Source organism: Lithobates pipiens, unplaced genomic scaffold (genome assembly GCF_037356315.1).
Source record: "Lithobates pipiens isolate NorthernLeopardFrog02 unplaced genomic scaffold, aLitPip1_a1.2 Scaffold_16, whole genome shotgun sequence".
NCBI lineage: Eukaryota > Metazoa > Chordata > Amphibia > Anura > Ranidae > Lithobates > Lithobates pipiens.
The window spans coordinates 140,374,201-140,399,502 of NW_027507748.1; the positions used below are offsets into that span (position 1 = coordinate 140,374,201).

The 25,302-nt window shown below is 39.0% G+C and overlaps 1 protein-coding gene across 1 annotated transcript in view; it reads left to right on the forward strand.

Moving 5' to 3' along the window:
* CUX1 (cut like homeobox 1) overlaps positions 1-25,302 on the forward strand; it is a 443,218-nt gene that overhangs the window by 233,956 nt on the left and 183,960 nt on the right. Inside the window, 4 exon segments of the mRNA XM_077480526.1 lie at positions 4,247-4,384; positions 15,088-15,211; positions 20,892-20,968; positions 22,836-22,902. Of these exon segments, the coding sequence (XP_077336652.1) occupies positions 4,247-4,384; positions 15,088-15,211; positions 20,892-20,968; positions 22,836-22,902 (406 nt within the window).

Genomic DNA, 25,302 nt, shown 5'->3' on the forward strand with positions numbered 1-25,302 from the left:
AAGTATGCACTAAGAGGCAGACAGCCTAATGGGTGTCATGCTCATTCACTGTAATTACATAAACCACGTCTGGTAAGGACATACCCTATTTATAACTAAACTTTTATTCTCTGATGAATGGGAATACTCTGAATAGGGAAAGCAGACTTCCTTGGGATAGAGAGAAAAAAACACAGAAAAGGATGGGGCACTAACTTTCTAGCCAAAATTTTAAGGTTAACCTGCAGCATTAGAGGCACATAAATGATTTAATCATTGCTATTTAATAGCTTTTAAACCAGTACAATATTTACATTATCTTTACTTGTAGTCCTTTTTTTGCTGCTTTTACGGTGTTTGCATGCTTCCTGTGCTTTCAAAATAACAAGTGGAATGCGTTAGCAACTAGCTATCCAGGTAATATCTACTTGCACCGTGGCTTCAATATTCAGACTTTTGTCTTTAGTATTTAAATTTTAGTGCACATATTGGGGTAAAATCTAAAGGAAAACCAAATAAATTGATAATTGCTACACAAGCTATTTTGTCATTTTAAAGTAAAGTAGTTGTTAACCCACTTTTACTAAATGCTGCCCTCCGCTCTGTATCGCTATAAGAATGTGTTCTGTAAAAAAACAAAAACTGCCCGAATGTACCTGTATGAGCTCCGCTTCGGGGCACACAGCTGATTTTTCTACTATTTCTCTCTCTGGATCAGAGCTGCAGTAGGTGGGGCCGAGCGCTCCCGCTGTTGTCAGCCAGGGAGGAGGGGGAGAGAGAGAGAGCCGCATGTTAGCTGAGCAGCAGGAGCGGAGCTCATACAGGTATAATGGGGCAAATTTTTTACAGAAGACAGGCACAGGGAAACTGTTTATAATGGTACAGAGTGGATGGCACCATTTAATAGCAGATTTGCGATCGATCAGCAGGAGCGGGGGGGGGGGGGCTGGTGCAGGTACGAGCAGGGAGGGGCGGGGGGAGGAGAGGACAGAGGACACAGACAGGGCGAGCTGCGGCTGATGGAATCACACAAACAGACCACAATGTCAGGGCTCAGCAGCCAGGATTCTCGTGGTCTGTTTGCAGAGGTATAGCCAGGCAGGATCAACCAGGTATTCTAGGGTTTACAGGTGGCCACATTACACAGCACAAGCTCTGTGCTGTATAACATGCTTTAATGAAACAGGATCAGGAGTTTTCTTTTTTGGGTTAGCAAACACTTTAATGGTAATAAAATGACCTTTCCATTTCAGTCTGAAATCAGCTATGACTTTCTAAAACTAGCCAAAAAATGTAAACTATGGCTACCATGGCAGCACTGGGGGTGTCTTCTGCACTATACCTGGCACAGAACAGCCCCAGAAGACTAACTTTCTGCAACTGTGATGAGCTCTCTGCTTTTCACAGAAAGTGATTGAAAGCTGAACCCCAGGCAAAACAAATATGGTCTAAAATACAAGAGCCTTATTTATTCTTACCGGGCTATTGGGATCTTTCTTCCAGACCTATACAGTCATCCTGCATGAAAAAACCTCCTGCACTTTGCTTCTATGCTGGAAAATCCTGCAATACGGACCAACTACACCTGCTGTGTCTTCTTGTATGTGGTGACTGGTCATGTATCTGCCTTGTAGTGTGTATATTCTACCGACATCCGGTAGTGGAAGGAGCTGTTGGGTCCCACTCACAGCTCTGCACAGGCTACATTGAGCCAAGTGATGATTCCACTTCCACTTTTATAAAGTAATATCTTAGTTTGCAAGGGAATTTGGTGCACATGTAGTTAATTTTTATCCTTTGTGGATATTAAATAATATTAAATGCTTGGATTTTAGCTTTAAAGCGGGAGTTCCGCAATTTTTTGTTTTTAAAAGTCAGCAGCTGCAAATACTGCAGCTGCTGGCTTTTAAAATATGGACACTTACCCACCCAGCGTGCCCGCGATGTCGGCACTCGAAGCTGATCTCTCAATCGGCTCTCGGGTGCTGCCGCCGCCATCTTTGGTATGGGAATCAGAAAGTGAAGCTATGCGGCGTCACTTCTCGGTTCCCTAGTACGCATGCTTGAGTCGCGCTGCGCAATAAGGATGGTCCCCACTGTCTCTGGGATCCGTGTGTTTCCCAGCAGACAGCGAGGGCCCCGCAGTAAGTGACGTAAATACCCACAGAATCTGCGGCTACCTATGCCCGGAAGTGGGTGCAGATACCTGTATTCCAATGAGCAGAAGTTCCACTTTAGGGTGGAGCTCCGCTTTAAACTCATGTGCTAATTTATGAATTCTGAAGAAAAGCTTGTGCTGCTACTTATAGTAACTAGTCAGAGATTTTATTTATTTGATAAATGAAATCTTATGAGTTGCTTTTTAAGGGTAGCTCACATTTTAATGCAGAAATGAATCCCATGGCATATAGAAAAATAGACAAGACAGATTTTACAGTGTATTTAACTCATCCATACATTTATTTTTACCCAAGCCATTGACTTGTTCCCCCAATTTCAACTCTCAGTATGCTGCAATTAGGAGATATAGAGCTGCAAAAAACTATTTAATAGAACATGTGACCACTTGTCAACTGCTATATAGCCTAAAATGTACAACTTAAACATATTTTACAGTATTATAGTTTATACTTGTTCTTCTAGGGTGTGGATCATTTATTACAGCAGATGGTATAGGAGATTTGTGAGATACTCCTGAACAAGCAATCGGTTTTATTGTGCTAACTGTGTATCCACCCATCTCAGGTTATCCTGCAGATGTGCTAAATACATGTATCTGCCATGGTTCACACACTTGCTGATACATTCTTGTTGGATGGCGGCATTGTCTCACTAGTAATGCAGACCAAAGTGTAGGTAATTATAGCTGGTCATGTAACCGAATGCTTCTTTATAATTGTTAATGTCATCTGTCCATATGGTAACAAGGGCCTCGTGCATTTCGTTCATATGTGTTCCTGTGGCTGCTGAACATGTCACTGCTACGTGCGTGTGTGTGTGTGTGTGTGTGTGTGTGTGTGTATATGTATATGTATATATATATATTCATAGCGCAAACGAGCTGCTCCATGACATGACGTGTTATAATTAAAACAATTATACTGGGTAGAGCCACGCATTTGTTTTTATTTAATTTATAGGTAGTAGTTTTAACCATTCAGTGCTGCTAAATGGCCCTTAACATACACTATCATACGCTTCATACAAAATAACCTATGCAAAGGAAACCACTAACCAGTCTTCCATTCAATAGTATCTATCTACCTTGTGCTGCCAAAGGCTCAAGTTGGACTTGAGCTCTATTGATAAAGAATTTGTACGTTCTTTTTGATAATTTCATAGATTTACATTACCGAAAACAAAAATAAATAACAAAATCTCTGAACGCATGTATTTTTTCCTAAGCTTTTTTTTTTTTTCAAGAAACACATCGATACAGAAATACACAAGGTATACACAACGTCACCAAATGGACAGTTAAAATATAGTACATACAAAAATGTAATCACAGTACAATGTGACTCCAGTACGATGTGTACTCCAGACAACAGCCAGTGAGCACACCATAAAGAACGCTTGCATTTCTAATTCTTATGACTCTTTGGGGGTTATTTACGAAATGTCAGGTTGCTCAAGAGCTAAATGGAGAAACTACCAACTTTGGCCACATGTAACCAAATCAGACATACTTAAAAGTGCTTGACCTGTAAAAAATTTACACATTAGATGCCAGATTACCATTCAATACACTAGACTTGTGGTTTTTAGGTGCAGAGGTGGCTTTTTGCTGTATAATTCAGCAGTAGGGCTTAATCTCATGTTATTATTATTATTATTATTATACAGGATTTATATAGTGCCAACAGTTTGCGCTGCTCTTTACAACATGAGGGCAGACAGTACAGTTACAATACAATTCAGTTCAGGAGGAATCAGATGGTCCTGTTCGCTACAGTTTACAATCTCAAAACATACAAGTTTATTAATTATCACAATGTTTTAAGATCGGTTAGAACCAGGAAAAAGTCAAATATTTAGTGTAGAACGGTAATCCTAGAAGAAGGCTTATTACTTAGGGCACCAAATGTTATGTGCCCACAGACTCCAGTGATCTGGCCCTGGTAAATACAGAAATAAATCTTGAGAGAGAGAAAACGATTCCCGTGCATTGGATATGTAAACATTGTAACTATCCTGAAATGGTCTAAGATGAAGTATATGTCCTTGTATTAGCTGCAGCTAATGTTTGTCTTTTATTTACTTGCAGATCCAGTACCTGCCTTGGATCTGGGACAGCAATTACAACTAAAGGTTCAACGGATGCATGATATCGAAACAGAAAACCAGAAGCTTCGAGAAACATTAGAAGAATACAACAAAGAGTTTGCTGAAGTAAAAAACCAAGGTATGGTACATTTATTGTGCTGATGAGCATTCAATTAATGAAACGTATATAAATGTAATTCTACCATCTTTTATACGGATCCTGTTTTTCCTTTTTGTAAGCGGTATCATTTTCTTCATCACATTATTTCTCTGAGTTTCCCTGGTACTTTCCTTTCTTTCCAGTGTCTGTTATCTTTGTTTTATTTTAGGAATTTTACAGGTGATGTTTCCATATGAAAGCTTCTGTATAGGTATCTAATATTTACAATTTTCTCAGGCTTTTAGCATTATTACTAGTGTGCTGCGGATTTCTGTTTCAGCAAAAGCTTTGCCCTGTCTACTTATTAGATCAGTGTTAAAGTCCGTCTTACAGAGGCCATATTATTTAATCCTATACTAGATGCTTAACAGGTGAACTGAGGTCAGACATAGTCCTTCTGTACACAGGAAACAGGTTGATCTGTAGCCCAAGTAACCAATAAATTCTCATGGTTAAACCGTTCAGGCTACCGTTATACAAAAAATGACTTCTCAAGGAACCTTCATTATGGAGTATGTATATTATTTAGGTTTACATTAGGTGGATTTTGATTATTTTTCTTAAGTAGATATACATAGTTTTTAGTTTCACGCAATATGTATAGCTCCTTAATCAACTGAAAATCTTAAACCAACTTCATCAACTTCTGCCACTTTACTTTTGAAGTAAAGGTTACATTTTTTGTCAGGTTTTTATTTCTGCCATTGACCTTATTGGTGAGATTGATTTCTCACTACCATGTGAAACCAGGGCAAAAAATAGGTGGGGGAGCAGTTTTCACCAGGACAGGAAGGCACAAAAGGCAATACAATATTGTCAGAGATTATAACCTGCTCTATCCAAAACAAAATACAAGGTGTTGTCTAGAATTGGGCTTTAAAGAGGAAGTAAACTCTCACACTCTGATACTTCTTTTCATTTAGTCCATCATAATAACAAATCGCATATTACTGTTTAAATAAACTTTAAAAAACTTGTTTCCCGGGGTAAGGCAGCACTATCTTAAGTATTGTTTCCTGAGTCCACAGTGGAGTGTATTTCTGCCCTTACATTGAGCACTTCCTGTACTGTTAACCAAGCCTCCTTCTCAATTCAACGTTTCTATGGAAACCCTGCTTCCCTGTTCATAGCTGACTTGTTTATTTCACAGTATTTGCCAGTCTTATCAGCTTCAGCTGATAAGACTGCAGTAATGGCCAAGTTTACACTGCATGGCATGTCACATGGTCACACACATACACCATCTGAATGATTCTGCAGTCTCCTGGGATTGCAGTAGTGTGCCGTAGAAAGTCCTGATAACAGATAGATATGACATAGAGAGTGTGCCATAAATCAGGGGAGATCTGGGCATGCTCAGTAACTTCATTCTAAAGAACAAAAAGGATTACAACAATACTAAGCAAGTAAGGAGATATCTACAAGCAGTGTTCATTAGGGTTTTTATGCTGATTTACATGGGACAAAGTTGTGGGGGAGGATTTACAACCACTTTAAAGCCCTGAAACACATTGGTTTAGATGTCTGAATATTTTTTGTCATTTTTATATTCAGATTTCACATAGCCATTAACCACCGTTTAATATCTTATCTGTTTAAGATACACAGGATAGGTCACATCTATTGCATTTGTTGATTGGTCTGTTTTAATAACAAAAAAAAGGTTTTCGTATTAACTCCTTCTATTGCCTTTACAAAGTTTGCTTCTATAAAAGTGACAAATACATTTAAGGATTAGACTTGGCACTGGGCCAGATTTAATTAAGGCAGTAGTTGCAAAGGGACTAGTTCCTCTTTCTTTCTTAAATTTTATTCTCTTCCTCTTATGAGTTTTTTACTTTTTAGGACTTCTTTTTTCATTCACTTTCAAATTTACTTTCTTGATCTTAAGATAAGGAAGGCATGGATGTGTATTTATATAAAATGGTGCACAGGGTGTATTTCAAGCTCTACTCTGATAAAATTACATCTCTGTGGTGAAGTTAAGGCAAAATTACAGTAAGATAAATGTTGTTTTTTTTTGTTTTGTTTTTTAACAGAGCTAGTATTAGAAGAAAATCTGATAAACCCAGTGGTTTAAGCAATCTAATTAAAACATTTTTTGTAAGAAAAGCTCAGTCATTGAATGATTGCTGGTCAGAATTTTACGCAACCACTGCCCATTTTATAACAAGCATTTGAAGATGTCATTTTATGTTCGTACCCCAGAATTATTTTTTCTTTTTTTTTTCGTACCCCAGAATTCTACTCTCAGACCTAAAACTGCTTTGAAACATTTAGGTGAACCAACCTTGTATTTAAAGGGACTTTGTTGTTATACCAAAATATCCAGAAAAGGCATGTAAAAGAAAAGTGTTCGTACTTCTCTTTCCTGCTGTCTGTGCTGCTAAACTCTTCTCCAATCTTGAGAAATGGGCCCCCCCTAAGTCTGCTGGGAAACTGACTATTAACCTCATCTCATTATAGAAGACACTGGTAATGTTGAGAGCAGCAGGAGAAACCAGTGAGCATTGTGTGGAGATCAACAAGATCGACACTCCTAGGAAGTGTTGGTTTTCCATCAGATTTGATCTCTGCAAAATTAACTGACAATAAAGGCATGCTTAAAATACAGCATGTTTTTTTCTTCTTTTAAACAAGTGCAAGTCTGATATCGGTGAGGGATTGATCCCACTTGGTGGCATGATACTCTGAATGGTGATGAAAACCTGGTATAAGCAGGCCTTCACATGCTACAACTGTGAGGGTTAATGCATGGCGCTGTTTTGCACTTCCATAATGTTCCTAATCTTACATATTTCAAAGGATTTTTTCCACTTTGTTTCTTACCAGACATGGCACAAAACCAGTTTTGAATGGATTAGGTTTTCCCAACATTGCTTTTGATACTTTGATGCAGAATCACATTTATACCTATTACTCAATATACCATAATCTGAATTATCTGCACACAGCCTTTATGCGGCTGTTCACACATGACTCATGTCATTTAGAGTGTACTTAATAAACCTATGTGATACAAGTAGTGTAACGGGTAGTTTCAATGCTACATAATTCATTGGCATGTTAGACAAGTGTGTGCTTTTAACCTCGTGGCAACAGTTTAGGGAAGGCCCTTTTCTTTTCCAGCATGGCTGTGATCCTGAACACAAAGCCAACTCAATAAAAATGGGGTTTGGGGAATTTGGTGTGGAGTAACTCAAGTGATCTGCACGGAGCCATATCTTCAACCTCACCGAACTGAATTGAAACATCTGTTCATCCAGCAACAGTTTGTGGCCTCACAAATGCTTTTTTTGGTTAATGGGCACAAATACCCACAGATACTATATAATCTTTTGGAGAGCCTTTCCATAAGAGACAAGGGTCTTAGTCCATAACAATGCCCACAGTTTTGGAATGGAATTTACAACAAGATCAAATAGGAGTGATGGTCAGGTATCCACAAATTTTTGATTCTATAGGGTAAAAAACTTGACGGAAATGTCAACTTTTTCACATGCTAACCAAACCTAATGGCTAGTTAGGTTTTAAGAATTTACTTTTTTTTTTTTCAACCTGATTCCACGTGAGCATGTTTATTTTGTTCAGTGGTACAATCATTTTTTCAGGGATTGAGCTCAATTCACGAACAGTTATTTTCCTCTTTAAAATCTGATTTAATATGGTTCATAGCGTTTTTTTTTGTTTTTTTTTTAATTTACAAAAAAAACACAAGTGAAATAAAGCATCAGTTATTTCGTCAAAATGTGAGGTGTTTCTCTCAATAAATCATTTGGTATTTCATCTCATGACGTGATATTCAGTGAAATGGATACAGTGGAGGATTAGAACCCCTGTGAGATTTTATTGGTAATAAAAAGTTAAAATGGTTTAAACCATAGAAGCATGCCAACTAAGTTACTGCGGTCCCTGCAGCTGACGGCAAGCTGTTTTAGTAGGGGACACATGGAGCATTTATATTTTATTTATTTCAGGTACTTATATAGCGCCGTCAATTTACACAGCGCTTTACATATATCAAAAACAAAACAGGTTAAATTTAAAAAAAATACAAAATTAATTTATAAATGTAAAATATTGAATGAAAATAGTATAGAAAACACACACATATATATATATATATATATATATATATATATATATATATATATATAATACCCTTGTCCGACGTAAAAAAGACAATGTTGTCATTTTTGACATTTCCTTCACTTCCTGTCCCATAACTGGTGAGAAGAGACTCTACAAATTAAAAGAATCCTTTGGGTGCCCCCAGGTCACCAGAACTAGTTTCACCATTGGAAGATTTCTCCTCTATTACTTTTCTAGGGACACCCAGAATTTGGGATTTTCTTTTACTTTTACTTTCACTTTCAATGATGACGATAAACAGGACAAATAGAGGGGGTGAATCTCCCCAATGGGAGCACAGACCGCAACATAAACCTGAAAGGGGTTCTAATCCCCCTCCACTCTATCCAAAACTAAAAAAAAGTCTTGCCTTTAGTTATACTTTAAGACCCCTTTCACAGTTAGGCGGTTTTCAGGCATTTTAGCGCTAGAAATAGCCCCAGTAAAGTGCCTGAAAACTGCCTCCCATTCATTTCAGTGTGACTTTTCACACTGGGGCAGTGCACTTGCAGAACATTTGGAAAAGTCCTGCAAGCAGCATCTTTGGGATGATTTGGGAGCGATGTATACAGCACTCCCAAAATGCCCACCCCATTGAAATGAATGGGTAGCTCTTCCAAAGTGTCTGAAAAGCGCATTGGAAGGGCCATAACATGGGCATTTTTAACACCACCTTTGGGGTTAAAAGCACCCTGCTAGCAGGCAAAAAGTGGCCGCTAAAACTAGCATCGCTTTAGCGCTAACGGCCGGCTCTCGCAGCCCCGATGATTCTGTGTTTTCCCATATTTAGGTTTCTATGCATTTCTGTTAAGAGAACTGATCCAAAAAGGTGGAGACTCCTCCAAATTAACTGTTATAGTTTTACATTCCTTAACCACCTCCAGCTTCCTCCCTTTGAGTGGACGTTCAGGAACGTCCCTCAGAAGGAGGGGGATCGCGCGCGCGTGCCCTCGCAGTGGCAGCAGGGCTCTGTGATTGGCCCTCCTGATCATATGATGGCTGTGTCCAATCAGAGCCGTCATGCGATGTAAACGGAGAGCTGGTTGCTAGGCGAACAGCTCTCCTCTCCTTCTACGGAAGTTGTCAGTGAGGAGAGGAGAGCAGATCGCTGCAGCCAGCTGGTGATCAGTGAGTATGAGCTGTTTTTTACAGCTTTTTACACTCTGACAACTGACACAGTGTCCCCACACAATATAAACACACACAGTGTCCCCAAAGCACTGTCCCCACACTAAAATCGTATGTCCCCATGATCATCTGCACACATATGTCCATGATCACACCAATTATATCCTTAACGGGATTTTTTTTTTTTTTTTTACCAAAGACGTAGCAGAGTAAATTTTAGCTTAAATTTATGACAAAATTTGACTTTATTGGATTTCTTTTAAAACAAAGTAGAAAAATGTTTTTTTTCAAATTTCCACTCTTTATCGCAAAAAAATAGATTTGTGAATAAATTCCACCAAAAGAATGCTCTATTTGTGTGAACAAAATGATACAATTTTCATCTGGGTACAGTGTTGCATGACCGCACAATCCTTATTTAAAGTGCAAGAGCGCTGAAAGCTGAAAATTGGCCTGGGAAGGAAGGGAGTGAAAGTGCCCTGTATGGAAGTGGTTAAATACATCATGCCTGGACCACTACTTACTTAACACCTGCATTTATTTATTTATTTCCTTTAGTGAATTGACATTAACACTGTTTTATGAGGTGTTTACTGGGTGTTTTTTGCGGTAAATACTTCATGAGGTGATAGAGAATTTACATTTTCATGAGATAATTGGAGTAAATGTGTCACATGATTCAGTTATCACATGAGATATTCCTTGGTGAATTGAGCCCATTGTCTCGTGTCGGTCCAGGCTCAGTGTTTGCAGTAGTAGTAACTTGGGAGAGAGCAGTGGGGACAAGTGGAGGAAAGGTGACATGGGGTCTACCTGTATCCCCTCGATCACAGGGATTCTGGAAAGATGTCGCTAATACAGAGTTCCACAATATAAATATTATTATATAATTTGAAGTTTGTTTTTCACAGTCTGTATTCTCCCTTTACAAATAATAATTTTCTTAGTACAAAGTAAAATAAAGGATCAGTGTGTTCTTATATAAGCTGCAAGTGCTTATCTCTAGTCTAGTCTTTTCATTAAAGCTATGCCATTTGTGTTCCCTTTATAAGTGGGTGATGTTTCCATGTTAGAAGTTTGGTGTTACCAAGGGAAAGTTGGTTGCATTGAACAGTGTGGGAGGACATGCTATTCTCCTCAGCTTGAAGCAATTATTCTATACACGTCTCTGTGACCAGGACCAGCTCAGGCCACCTTGGAGCCAAGGACCTTAACTAATTAAAATACTGTGGAAAAACAGACTAATTGGAGTGCTACTCAAAAACAATTTAGATGGCTTACGTGTTTCTCTTTAGGCTGAATATTCTTGGCCTCAAAGAGAGTACGGTGCTTGATTACAGTTAACCTGTCACAGGCCTACTACTAAGAAATGTGCCTGCCTCGGTCGCAGTCTGTTTTCTATTACAGCCTAAATGAGAACGGTGTATTATGCTAATGCAAACATCTCTGTAAATCAATTAGAACATACAGTACCAGGTGAACACTTGGCAGTTTTTTTTTCCTCTTATTACAGGAAGTCGGCTTTGTGCAACCATTAAAACTGCCATCTGTAATAAGAAGTACAGCATAACGCTTACCGTAGCAGAGCGTAGGATAATGACAGGCACTAAACATTTAAATTTGATTGGCTGATGTGGTGCAGTCTGCTGACATGAATCTTCCCCCCAGGCATTTCAATAAATACGGGCAGCCAATGTTTACTGAAGTGTATCCAAAGCCAAAACTTTTTTTTTTAATGGCGTGACGAGGAGTTGGAAAAAAAAAAAAATGTCACAAGGACTAAAAGTGAGGAAAATTAAGACTCTTTTTCAGGCAACAACTTTGGAAAAGAGTATTTACTATGGAGAGATTTCCTCCCACTTCCCATTATGTCCAGAGAACAGGATGTGAAGAGCAATTTTCCCAGTGGGAACCTGTATCCAAAATGCAAAATAAATAAAAATGGCTTTAGATTTACTCTAAGTCCCAATTCACACATATGCGATATGGGAACCAGTGCAATTCCTGTGCGGGTTCTCGCATTTCACTCGCAGGCAGTTCACACTGTTCTCTGTGAACCGCTGCCTGTGTCAATGTAAAGGTAATGACACCCCCAAATCAGTTTGTAGATCGTAGTTTGAACTATGAAATTGGGGAGAAATTGGATCGCGTGGGTATTAACACCCAATGCGATCTGATTCAAATATGGATCAAAAAAAGGTCCTGCACCAATTTGTATGCTAATGCGATGCGATTTCAGCCAGGCAGTTTGTATGGCTGAATTCTCAGTGCACAGACATCGCATGTGATGTGCACAGTACTAGTATGAACCCAGCCTAAAACTCTATAGAATACAATAGCTGAATCTTCCTTGATGGGTGGAACCACCAATTAACTTACAAACAGTTACAGTATAATTAAAACGTCTGTCTTTTGTATAGGGAAGTGCAGTAGTGAGGCTATTGCATACTGTGTAGAGATAGATGAGTAATGATTGCTATATATAACATATCTGCATCTAAGATATTTATTTTACTCTTTTTTTTTTTTTCTTAGCAGTGGGTTTCATTTTTTTTAGCCTTTCCGTGTCCTCATTTTACCTCTGCTGAGCAATCTGTTGAACTTCTGTGTATACTGTATTAATAAATTTACATATGCGGAGAAATCACATTCTACTGCCCATATGTTCTCCTGATCCTGTGAATCGCAATGAAATGTTCTGTTTGCATTTTTAAAGAGTTTTGATTATTCTTAAGAAAAATTATATTTGCAAATGTAATCTTGTACATAACATTTAGGCATACAACTTGTCCTGAGAGAAACATATAGACTTTGCCATTTTTTATTTTGCTATAGTTAAATTTTAAGAGCTGGAATGGTCTGCTTTAACCACTTGAGCTTTGAAAGGTTTTACCTCCTTCATGACCAGGGCAATTTTTTCTATTGAGCACTGCACTACTTTAACTGGCAATTGCATGGTCATGCAGAACTGTGAAAATGAAATTTGTATTTTTTTTTCACACAAGTAGAGCTTTACTTTGGTGGCATTTGATCACCACAGGGCTTTTTATTTATTTTTTTATATATAAACAAAAAAAGATCAAAAACGTTGGTTTAAAAAAATAAAAAAATAAAATATATATATATATATATATATATATATATATATATATTTTTACTTTCTGCTATAAAACCTATCCAATAAAAAAACGAATTTCTTCACAAATTTAGGTCAAAATGTATTGCATATAAAATGAAAAACCCAATAAGTGTACATTAATTAGTTTGTGCAAAAATGTAATTATAGCGTCTATAAACTATGGGATATATACTGGAATTTACGCAGTTATGACACTATACAAGGTAATGGCGGTGATCAGCCACTTATAGCATTGAGGGCAATCTGGCCCTAGCTGACACTGGCATCAATAGTGACACTAATAAAGTGATCAGTGCTAATATTGTACACTGTCACTTTACTAATGACACTGGCTGGGAAGAGGTTAACATCTAGGGGCAATCAAAGGGTTAACTGTGTGCCTAACAATGCGTAATATGTGCTGCTTTTAGTTTACTACCTGTCTGTTTTTTTTCCCCTGCTTTGCAGGGAGAAGAAACAGGCAAATCACTGTTTACACGGAACTCTGTGTGTAATTGGTCACAGCTGATTTCAGCCAAAATCATTGACTGAAATCCACTGCCAAACTTGTGTGGTGTCCAATCACAGCAGGGGTCGCCCGGAAAAAAGGCTGCAATGTACATGTATATCGCCCCAACTGGGAGCTGCCGTCCGCTCATAGTACAACTACTGTTGGCGGGCAGCAAGCGGTTAAAGTATAGGTTTAAAGGGGTTGTAAAGTCAGAAGGTTTTATATCTTAATACATTCTATAAATTAAGATAAAAAGCCTTCTGCGTACAGCAGCCTCCCTTTGCTCCCCTATTGCTTACCTGAGCCCCATCTCTGTCCAGCGATGTCCACAGGTGTATCAGCCATCCGAGACTCTCCCTCCTGATTGGCTGAGACACAGCAGTGGCACCATTGACTCCCGCTGCTGTCAAAACCAGCTAGCCACTCAGGAGAAAGAGGGGGTGGGGCCAGGCTGCAGCTCAGTATCTGAATGGACACAGGGAGCTGTGACTTTGCTCGAGTGCCCCCATAGCAAGCTGCTTGCTGTGGGGGCACTCGACAGGAGGGAGGGGCCAGGAGCAAAGAAGAGGGACCCAAGAAGAGAATGTTTTGTTATACACAATCACTTTAAGGGCAAACATAATGGGTTTTGGTTAATTGTAAATGTTTAGGGAAAAAAAAGGATTTAAAATCTATAGACATATCTTTTATATACATTTTTATTGTTTAAACATGTATGGCTGTTTCCTTTTTCCATAGATTCTGTTCCATCTAGGCCCAAAATGGCTATCTGATAACTTTGGCAAATACCAGAACAGTTGTGTACCCATGTGTGCACCTGTTAGCTGCTCAATTTCGATAAGTAGTTATAAAACTTAGGCAGTACCCCTGGCTCCCAGTACTGACCAGCCCTGGGCCAGTATATAGAAAATAATCTTTCTGGCTCGGTAGCCAAGTCCAGTATAACCCTGTGCACTAATGTAAGCATAAGGCGTATGCCATGGCTGATTTATATATATTGAACTGATCTTTTACAGTCAATTTCCTAGTAGATAACATTTTAGATGGGGGGAGTCATTGGTTCCCCCATACGCAGTCTAATTCTGTAAAAAGATGTAATTTATCATATAATCATCCTGTAAATTGATAACTTTGGTTCATCCATTCATTGTGTAAGCGTGGAACTAAAAAAAGCAATAATACTAGTGGGAATCTTGTCGGGCTGCCGCTAAGCTAATATTCCACGTTTCATCTTGTGTGGTTCTTTAATTGTACATGTCCAAAGGCTTTACAGTGAGTTTAATTGATTTACATCACAATGCCATGCCAGAAATATGCAAATATCTGGTGTTGAAGCAGAGAGGCATGCGGAGCATTCATCATACAAGTGGAGGCTACGGGAAATTAATGTCCTAATGTGCGCAGAAAGATGAATAAACGGTTCCACATGTTAATTCATGCTTTAACCCACACTGAGACTTTATTAATCCCAGCTCAACAGAGAGATAATTTGAAACTGTTCAATAAGGTGATATTATGTTTTAGCATTGATTTTTTTCTTTTCAGGCTTGTTGCAGAAACCCTGGCTCTGTTTCCCAGCAAAATCCATTGATCCTTCTCAACTGAAACGTTTAAAGTTCAATTTAACATTTAGGGAGTAAAAGGTCTCCAAAGGGACTCATATCTATTGATTTTGTGTCAGAGTTGAAGAGATGGAGTTTAAAACACACTGATCCTACAGGGTAAAGAAAGCCTTGTATTATATAACCACACAGAGCTATGTAAACACATTTTCTCCCAATTGTTTTTCTACAGAGGTTACAATAAAAGCACTTAGAGAGAAAATCCGGGAATATGAACAGACCCTGAAGAACCAGGCGGAAAATCTGGCTCTAGAGAAAGAACAAAAGTTACAAAATGACTTTGCTGAGAAGGAGAGGTGAGTGCTGGCTTCTAGTCTTCCGCATGGATCTATAAGTACACAATTCCAGACTGTGTGTGTGTGTATACTTACATCAATATTCATGGAGTTCACGCACGCTTGATTTCATATTTATTTTATCCCTACTGCTTGAGGAGCAAAACCTACAGAATGAAATACTGTAATATATTTATGAATAGCTGATATAAATACAAAGTAAAAAATGGCGTTACTGGTTGTGTGTGCGTAGAGTAGCTGTTGGATTGTTCATTCAAAGGGGACCAGTTGCAACATGCACAAATGTGAATTTTCAAACTTAAAAAGTGTCATAAAGTTATACTTTGAGTCTGAAATGTCAACGTAAATTGTTGGGGTCAAAGGTTATCAGACATCTACCAATCGCATACACTGTCTCTTAACCTCAGAGTTTACAGATCTCCATCAAATAACCAACCCCTCTTGAGCATTCTTCAGAATTACTTGACACTATTATGCTTAAAGTGCTTGTAAAGTCAACGTTTTTTTATCTTAATGCATTCTATGCATTAAGATAAAAAGCTTTCTGTGTGCAGCAGCCTCCCTTAGCCCCCTAATAATTACCTGAGCCCCATCTATGTCCCGGCCGTCCAAGACTCTCCCTCCTGGTTGGCTCAGACTGTCAGTCAGTTAACCAATCAGGAGAGAGAGAGGGGGCGGGCCAGGTCGCTACTCTGAGTAGACACATGGAGCTGTTAGTCGGCTCAGGTGCCCCCATAGCAAGCTCCTTGCTGTGGGGGCACTCAACAGGAGGGAGGGGCCAGGAGCTACAGCCAGGGACCCGAGAAGAGGAGGATCCAGGCTGCTATTTTTCATTAATAAAAAATAAAACTTTACAATCAATTTAAAGTGGACTTTAGTCAGAAAATAAAGACCTAATACATCACTTCATGCTTTCCACTTTTTCAGGCATAGCTATGTAAAAAAATTAATAATAAGTGCTTATACTTTTTAAAATCCAGTAAAGTCTTGTCTCACCCAGCTCTGCACAGCCTTAGTTGTCCTGTATTCTCAGCACTGAGCTGATAATTAGTGAGTCACTAGGGTCCCATTTGCTAAAAAAACCTAAAGATTTTCTGCTGCTGAGGGGAGAGGAAGCAATAGGAATGGCACAGGCTGTGCTGAGGGAACACAGATTAGGGGGAGAGAAGGGAAAAGCAGGTGAGGTGACGAGACAAACTCTGCTGGCATGGAGACACAAAAAGTTAAACAAGGATAATGTTATTTTATCTCCCTGATCGTCTCTCCTTTCTCCCTTGGCAGCTATGAGACTGAGCACTGTCAGCTACTGTAGCCTTCCCCTCTACCTGAGCCAAGACATACAATCAAGGCTGGAAATGCACACATTCTAAAGTGGTTGTAAACCTCATGTTCAACAACTCCAAAAGACATGCACCTTGTTTTAGCCTTTTGTTTAAAAATCAAAAGCACTTTTGTTGTATCTGAATTTCCTCATTCCAGTTTGTGGGGGTGTCTATGAGCCAGAGCTCTGGAGGAGGGGTCCTGACATCATAGGACTCTCCTCCCATCCCATCTGTACACCCCCCCCCCCCCCCCCGGCAGTCACACTAGGGTGGCTTCAATGCCGAGCTAGACACTGACAACAGTTAACCCCATAAACTCTGGGCAGCATTTGAGGCACAGGGGGTGCAGACTTTCATTGGAGGAGGGAGTTAAGCAACTGTGGGGAGTCCTTACACAACAGGACACTGCCAACACTTTGTGCTTATCTCTACTAACGGAGGAGAAGGCTTTCCCTCCTCATTATCAGCAGAGCCAAACAGCCTCTGACAGATTTAACCCTACATCTGCCAGGGAGAGCGCTGAGCAGGAGGATCACAATTAACCCCTCAATGGCAGGGCAGTTTTACTGTAGTGCCCTACTTTCAAGTAGTGCCTGCTAGTTACACAGTAAAAGTGTCCCGCTGTGTAAGGATTCCCCACAGTTGTTCAACTCCCTCCTGCTATGATGGTCTGCACCCCCTGTGCCTCAAATTCTGCCCAGTGTTTACAAGGATAACCGATTTCAGAGTCCTCAGGCTGGCGCTCCTTTTCAGGAAGGTCATACATGAGACTACTAATTAGTCTGTCAGTCACAGGAGAGGAGGTGTGGCGACCAAATTTTTTTCTTGTGTCGGTTGTTTTCACTGTAGGAAAGCAGAGAAGATTGTAGATGACTGGCTGCTCCTTTCCTAGGCAGACTGGGGGCAGATGATTTCTGCTGTGTGAGGTAGACTGGTGAATTTAATTTTGATTTTTCAGGTTTACAACCACTTTAAATCTAGAAAGTAATTAGATTATAGTTTTTGAGACTAAGGAGAGGGGAGGAGTTTTCAGTAAGGAAAGAACAGCCCTGGGCTTCAACAAAATGGCAGTCTCGGCTGGAAGAAACAAATGCTGGAGGCAATTTGAAAACACACACTAATTCTAGTATCATACTTATTAATGTGGAATGTACTGTATGTTCTTTTGTTACAGAACATTGTTTTATAATAAAATAAATTATGTGTAAAGTTTTGCTTTAAGGTCCTTTGTCAACAGAGACTTTTGTTGATAACATTAGTTGGTGATCATTCAGAATTCATGGACAAGAGCATTTGACCTACAGTTGACCACCTTCTAACCTGTATTTAACCTTCTTCAAGCGGGTTTTGCATTCACATAGAGTTGTATAGGAATCCCTTGGTTAATTGGGTAATGTTAGTATTGTTTTAGAATAGTAAGGTTTCTTTCCTTTCTCTCTTCTAATAAAGCAAACGTGAATAGTTGACACTGTGGTTTTAAACATTTGGGTGAAAGGGGAATATAGGAGGATATAGTATCTTGAGTCTCAGATTCCTCTGTATGTAGCTAGCTTTATCTTGCTGCCCTCTGGGAGGAATCCATGGGTGTTCCAGGGTTGTCATTCTGGAAATAGGCCTTGGGCTTGTCAAGGGAATGTTTAAAATATGAATAGTGACTACACATTTCAGAGCTTGCAGATCTACAGTCTAAAGCACTGTCCTTTTCTTTTCTCTCTGACCTGGTAATGAGCAAGTACACATGGGTGATGCAGGATTTCCCCTCACTCCTATGGCAAGTTAGTCCCTTCCCCTCCCACCTATCACTAAACAGAGTAGTCACTACCACCGCCAGTTTAGCATTCAGCCAGCATGACAGTAAGTTAATTGAAAACATTTAATTTAACTTACCTGAATTTTTTTTTTTTAGGTGAGTTAAATTGTATTTTGTAGGTTTTTGTTTCTTAAAAACACTTGCCTTTAGATAGCATGCATATCTGTACATTTTAAGTTTTTATCTTCATAACATTCAGTTTTTTGCTGTAGACAGGTCCCATGCTGTGCAATATATATAAATATATATATATATATATATATATATATATATATATATATATATATATATATATATATATATATATTCTCTAGAATATATATATATATATATATATATATATATATATATATATATATATATATATATATATATTGCACAGCATGGGACCTGTCTGCAGCAAAAAACTGAATGTTATGAAGATAAAAACTTAAAATGTACAGATATGCATGCTATCTAAAGGCAAGTGTTTTTAAGAAACAAAAACCTACAAAATACAATTTAACTCACCTAAAAAAAAAAATTCAGGTAAGTTAAATTAAATGTTTTCAATTAACTTACTGTCATGCTGGCTGAATATATATATATATATATATATATATATATATATATATATATATATATACACAAACACAGCTCCCATGCCTGTGACTGGTACATATTCAGGCTCTTCTTACAGTGTAGCATGTACTCTTAAGGTGGACGTAAACCTGATTCATGAAAGTTGACCTGGGTACATATATCCGTAGTGTTTTTTTTATCTCTTTCCAAAGCCCTGAGTCCCCTGTTTCGTTGCTCTATTGGTTTTGCCGTTAGGAATTGAGGCAGTCGGACGTATTTGAAACCTGTTTTATTTCTAGGTCCGTCTGATTTTTTTTTTAATGTGAAAAATGATCGGATTAGCCCACACACGATCAGATTGTCGGATGGAATAATTCTAGTCTGCCGACAAGTCCGGTCGTGTGTACGCGGCATTAGGAGCAGTAAGGCACAATCATTGTGTAGCCCTGCAAAGCGGCAACCATAGCCTGCATATGTAATGAACAAAAATAGTTGAACCCATGTGTGTATGTGTATATGTATGTATGTGTGTGTGTGTGTGTGTATATATATATATATATATATATATATATATATATATATATATATATATATATTTACAGGAAAGTCCACCTTTTTATATGTTTATCTAAGCGTAGAAAATATCATACAATCCTTTAATAGGGATTATTTTAATTCGCCACCTTGGGCCAGCATGTTGTACTGATGGAGAGGGTATGACATTGTTACTTTAATGAATAGGCTCCCTTGCCATGGAAGAAAAAACAGTTGGGTAGCTCTGTGTTATCCACCTTCTGACTCACTAGCCATTATTTACATAGATAATCACACACACGCAAACTCGCATACACATTTTAGAGCACTATATTTTTCCCTGGAGTAAATTGCTCTATGAAATATAGCGAATGATCACATTAAATCATGTTGGGGAACCTCTTCTCCCATTTCCGTGTAGACATCCTGTCTTAATTTCCACATCTTTTACTTATGCTTATTGTGATGTATTGTGCAGGTAAGGAATGCAAAATACTCAAGGGAAAACATACTAGGTACTGAGCAGTTTAACCCTGAAAATCTGGATAGTAATTCTATCACATTTGAACAAGGACCGCAGCACATTAAAACTAAATGAAAGCATCAATTGCTTTGACTTCTTGGTGCTACCAAATAGGCCAGAATTAGGAGTTCCTGTCGATATGGACACTTATTGGCAATGTTTTTTTTTTTCCATCATAATAGACTTACTTTTGTATAAATAACTGTTTTGTATCACCGTCTTTCCTTGCAATTTTATATGGAAATTACCACACCTGTCTCCCCAAGAGCTCTGTAGATTGGCTTACATGTGATCTCAGCACGTTATGCGCATACCTGCATCTCTGTATCTGTAAATGACAGGTTTGATCTGTCGCTTGGTGGAAGCTACTAATCTTTCCACTTGCCAGTTAATTTATAAATCCTCACAAACATATAAGTTCTTGCAATTGGGGGACTAGACAGGGGAGGTTCTTTATAGGACCCAGAAACCAATATTTGTATGTCATGGAAAAGCTCAGTCAAGGAATATGCTAAACACTGTGGAACTGTGAGTCCCATGGCTGTTAATTTTACAACAGTTTTATTAACATTACTTACTAAACGTTGCAAGAGATGGACAGGAGGGGCTGAGTTGTCTTGAAGCATCTCCCCATCTTTTGTCAAGCTGTTGCCTGCTCATTTTGCACCAGGTACAGCATCTATTCTCTCAACCTTTAGTAAACAGAACCTAGGCTCAGTCCCCTTTTCTGTGGCATATGACAGCTGGTACAAGTTGACATCAGTTGTTCAATGGCCATCCCTTTTTTTACTGGATCAATCTGTAAACATGCTTAGTTTGACATACAATCTGTATGAATGTTGCTGTGTGTCTGGCCAACAAGCCGTAAATGTTCTTGGCTATAGTCATTCCTTTATCCACTAATCTAATCAAATTTTATTTTATTTTCAGAAAGCTGCAAGAGACTCAGATGTCTACGTCTTCCAAGCTGGAGGAGACTGAACACAGAGTCCAAGTTCTGCAAGCAGGTTTGATGACTTTGTGAATTTTAGTGGGCTGGAAAGTTGTTTATCTTAGTTAGAATCTATATGGAAGTGAAAAAAAAATGAATACATGTTTATGATTTGCTGTTTTTGCGCTGCCATGGCCTTGTGTACACTATAAAAACCTTAACGTCTGCCTCATATCCATGTTCTGCAGCTGATCCGTATGACTTGTAGTTGGCACTGTAGCTATTTGTTTACATGCACAACGATTGATTTTGCTACTGGGCTTTGTAAACCCTACTATGTTGTTCATTTCCTCCAAATAGATGATAGCGCTAAGGAAGGCTCGTTTGTATATGTTATCCACAAACATATGAAAAACCTTGTGATTGTGATGTCATCCGGTCTGACCTTGGACAGTTTTTAACTATAAAAACCCTGCCAAGTTTTAGAATCATGCAGGGACCTGAACATAAGGTGCCGGATAAGCTCATTTGCTCCAACGCAACTTTTAAGTAATAGGAATTTCTGTCCTGTGCATTTTAAGTAAATATTTATCAGGCAAGAAAGTTGGTCCATAAAAATGCTGATTATCAGCAGTGTATATTATTTGCAAATACTTATCGCCTGCATGGGCCTATTACTAGGCTATTCTAGTGTGTGGGGTGTGCAGCACCTCTGGCAACCAATTTTTTTCTAGATTAATTGGTATTTTATAAATTATGGTGACATTTTTGGTTGGTTGTTGCTACAAATTACTACTGTATTTTGTGTTTTGTAAATTAAATGTCATCTTTTTACTTGATTATAAATTACACATCTGCATAATATCTGCTTCAGGGGGCCAGTAAGCTTTCCCTTTTTTACTATATAAGATATTTTAAGGTAGTGCAGCGTGATATACAATGTGGCAAACAAAATGCATTACCTGCCTTGTCTCTTTGTTTGTGTAGGCCCCTGAAGCGTCTGCTGTGACCATTGGAAAGTCATATTTCGTTTGGCATCATGTAGTTACTCTGCATATAGTGACACCTAGTGCTGTGTTTGTGTGGCCATAGACAGCAGTTACAATAAGCACATTTTCAGCATTTACCTTTGAAAACAGTGGATATTTCATCAGCTTTAGTAGACCTACAATAGATCTAAACCCAATCACTAAAATGTATTAGCTTTTATGTTAATCTCATCTCAAAAGGGATTTTTATGTGCTTTAAATATACAGTTTTCATGAAAATAATACTTTGTGATCCAGCCTTGTTCAGGCACTTAATGTTTCACAGTGACATCGGTCTCCCAGTGCACCCCTGGTAGACAATACAAGCTGCCATGCTGGTGCCTTCTGCACAGCCATGGTCCACCATTGTCACTATCCGTAAACCTAGCAATAGTGCGCAATCAGAGTAAAGCCCCATACACACTTCAGATTTTCTGCTGATTTTTTTTCCTTCAGATTTACCAAAACCATGTAGTGCAAGGTCCTGCCTTATTGCATACAAATTGAAACTCCTAAGGTTTGACCTCATACTATATGGTTTTGGTAAATCTGAAGGAAAAAATCAGCAGAAAATCTGATAGTGTGTATGGGGCTTAAGTGTATGTAGACAGGAAGTGACTGAAACAGGCTAAAGGAGATGGCAGGAGTGAGGCAAAAAAAGATGGAAAACTATTTTATTTGTAAAAATTGTTTTTTTTTTTGTACAAAAACATTGGGAAACGAAATCTCATCTAGTTAGAATGTAGAGCCACTTTATTAAAATGGAACACTGCGACGTCTACTTTGTCCGTTTCAATATGTAATTCCGCTCCAACGTATTTGAGAAGCAAAGCTTCCGGAAACATGTCACTATATGGGTGATGCATATCACAAGAACTTTTTCATAACACAATGCTTTTTTTTTTCCTTTTGTAGCTTTGGACAAGTCTCAGACAGCACTGTTTGACCTGAAAGCAAAGTATGATGAAGAGACATCAGCAAAGTAAGTTCTTATTGATTTTCTATATGCTACGTTTTAATTTCCTGGTTTAAGCAGCAAAACCAGCACAATGCAGTCCTTTCTGAAGGAGGGAAAAATGACAAGCTGATTTTTATTTGAGTTTGTTCTAAAAACTCTGATTTACATTTGTGATTCTCTCAGTGTAAAATGTATCCTTCACTGCTAGTCCTTCTAATGTCCACATTATTTATGATCTGTTTAAAAGTAAACTCCTACTGATTTTGCCAGTTGTTATATAGCCAAAATTGTGTTTATTACTTTTGAACCTCTAAAAGGTTTTATTGAAGTCCGTGCTCCTGCTGATTAGATTCTCACTTTCTTTTTGCTATTACCACTGCTACTGGAAGTAATGGAGAATACAAAGTTTTACAGTTGTCATCAAAACAAGAGGCAAAATCTTTCCGTGGTGTTTCGGGGAATTCCCTCTACTTTGTACAGATTTTTTTTCTTGCTTCATTTTGCATTCCTGGCAAAGGAAATGAAGGGGAATCTTCCATATGTCACGCAGAAAATAAACGGACAGAGATTTTAACAGTTCCCTACTCGCTAACCCCCCCCCTAAAAAAAAAAAAAGGTTTGGCTTTACGTAACTTTAAAACCTAACTCCTTGTTTTAGTGAACTTTAGATACTTAGTTTGTTTGGACCAGTTTCCTTCACTAACGCATGCAACGGCTGTCAGCACTGTTTGTAGCCTCTGCTGCATACATTATATATAATGCTGAGCTTCGACAGTAGGATGCCGTCCTGCTCCTGGAGCAGAATCAAGTCAAGCTGAGCACTGTTCCATTCACAAGAAGCTTTGTATTTTATGAATGAATAGAAAGCTTCCTCTGATGTTTGAGGTGGAACGTCATTGACCACCTCTCTGCCTTAGCCAATAAGAAGAAACCTCGTTTTCATTCAGAAAATACAGAGCTTCCTGTGAATGGCTGAGCGCTGCCCGACTCAAGAGGAAGTCCCCATCCCACTGCTAGAACACAGCACTGTATTTAGCCAATGCTACATACAGTTTTACAGCACAGACAGCCGTTGTATGTGTTAGTGAAGGAAATAGTTGGCTCGGACCAGCTTGGTCCAAAGGAACCATGTAAAACAGGGAAACAGGCAATCCGTCTTTAATTATATGAACAACATTGGTCTCACCCTTGCCCCCTGTTGATGAAAGCCATGTTGTAGAGCAGGGGTGCCCAACCAGTGGCCTGGGGGCCACATGTGGCCGTGGATCACTCTGATGTGGCCCGCAACCTCCAGCTCTGGGATGGAATAGAATACTGTTATTAAAGCTCGGTTTGTTACTGAAATCACCATGTATCTATGGGCATATCTGTTCTGCGGTGGTTACTGGGCTGCTTTCAAACTGATCCGCAGATGCAGAGCAGTGACCCTGCAGGGTTACCTGCACTGAGCCGTAGACTTCTGTTATTACCTGTGAGTTTGGTAAGCTTTCTGAAAGTGCACCAAACCTACAGAATATAATAGAAGTCTATTGCAAAGTGCAGGAAAGCCAACGGTACACTGTGTTGCACCCGCAGTGCATCAGTGTGAAAGCAGCCTTGGGCCTCTTTCACACGGTCAGTCTGACCCAATAGGACTCTCCCTTCACCTCTATGGAGTGGCAGATGTAAACCAACTTGTGTCCTATCTCCAATCCGATCCGCTAAAAAAAATAGAGTTTAGTGGGCTTTGTCTATGCAGAGCGGACACGGACCTGCCATCTGCCTGCTCTGCTCATTGTGGCCCGCGACTGGCTAACAAGTCGCTTAAGTGGCCCTCGTGCTTCAAAAGGTTGGGCACCCCTGTTGGAGAGTGATCATTTACATTGTCAGTCCAGTGAAAGCTAATATCTCAGTTTTGCTTTGATGTCTGTAGGATTATTCTCCGCACCCTCTCCCAGATACTGTGCTGGCAGGATTTGTTGCCACATAGTTCTCTGCACTGCCCACAAACAGCAGCTATTTGACGAACACGGTCTACCTCTCCGTATTAGATTTTTTATTTATCTTGCATTAGGGAATGCAGACGGTAAAGTGATAGTTCTTTTAACAGTGTTGGATGAAATATCCCTTTAAAGATTACAGGAAATATGGATCACTTATTTTGTAATGCTCCCTCTTCTTTTTATTTATATGGAGATGTTGAAGATTAGGCGTAAAAAATAATATTATTAGATGTTATGTCTGCGACTAGCTTATGAGCAGCATGCCTCTGTGTAAGCAGTTCCATCAGTTGTGAAGGACATATATTGTTGTTATCACGCTAATAAATGGAATTCCCCAGGTCAATTACATTGGTTTCCAGGGTTGCTAGGCAATGATCAGATGTTTCCTGCCCATTCAGAGATAAACCTGTACAAGAAGTGGTTTCCTCAGACGTCATGCTTA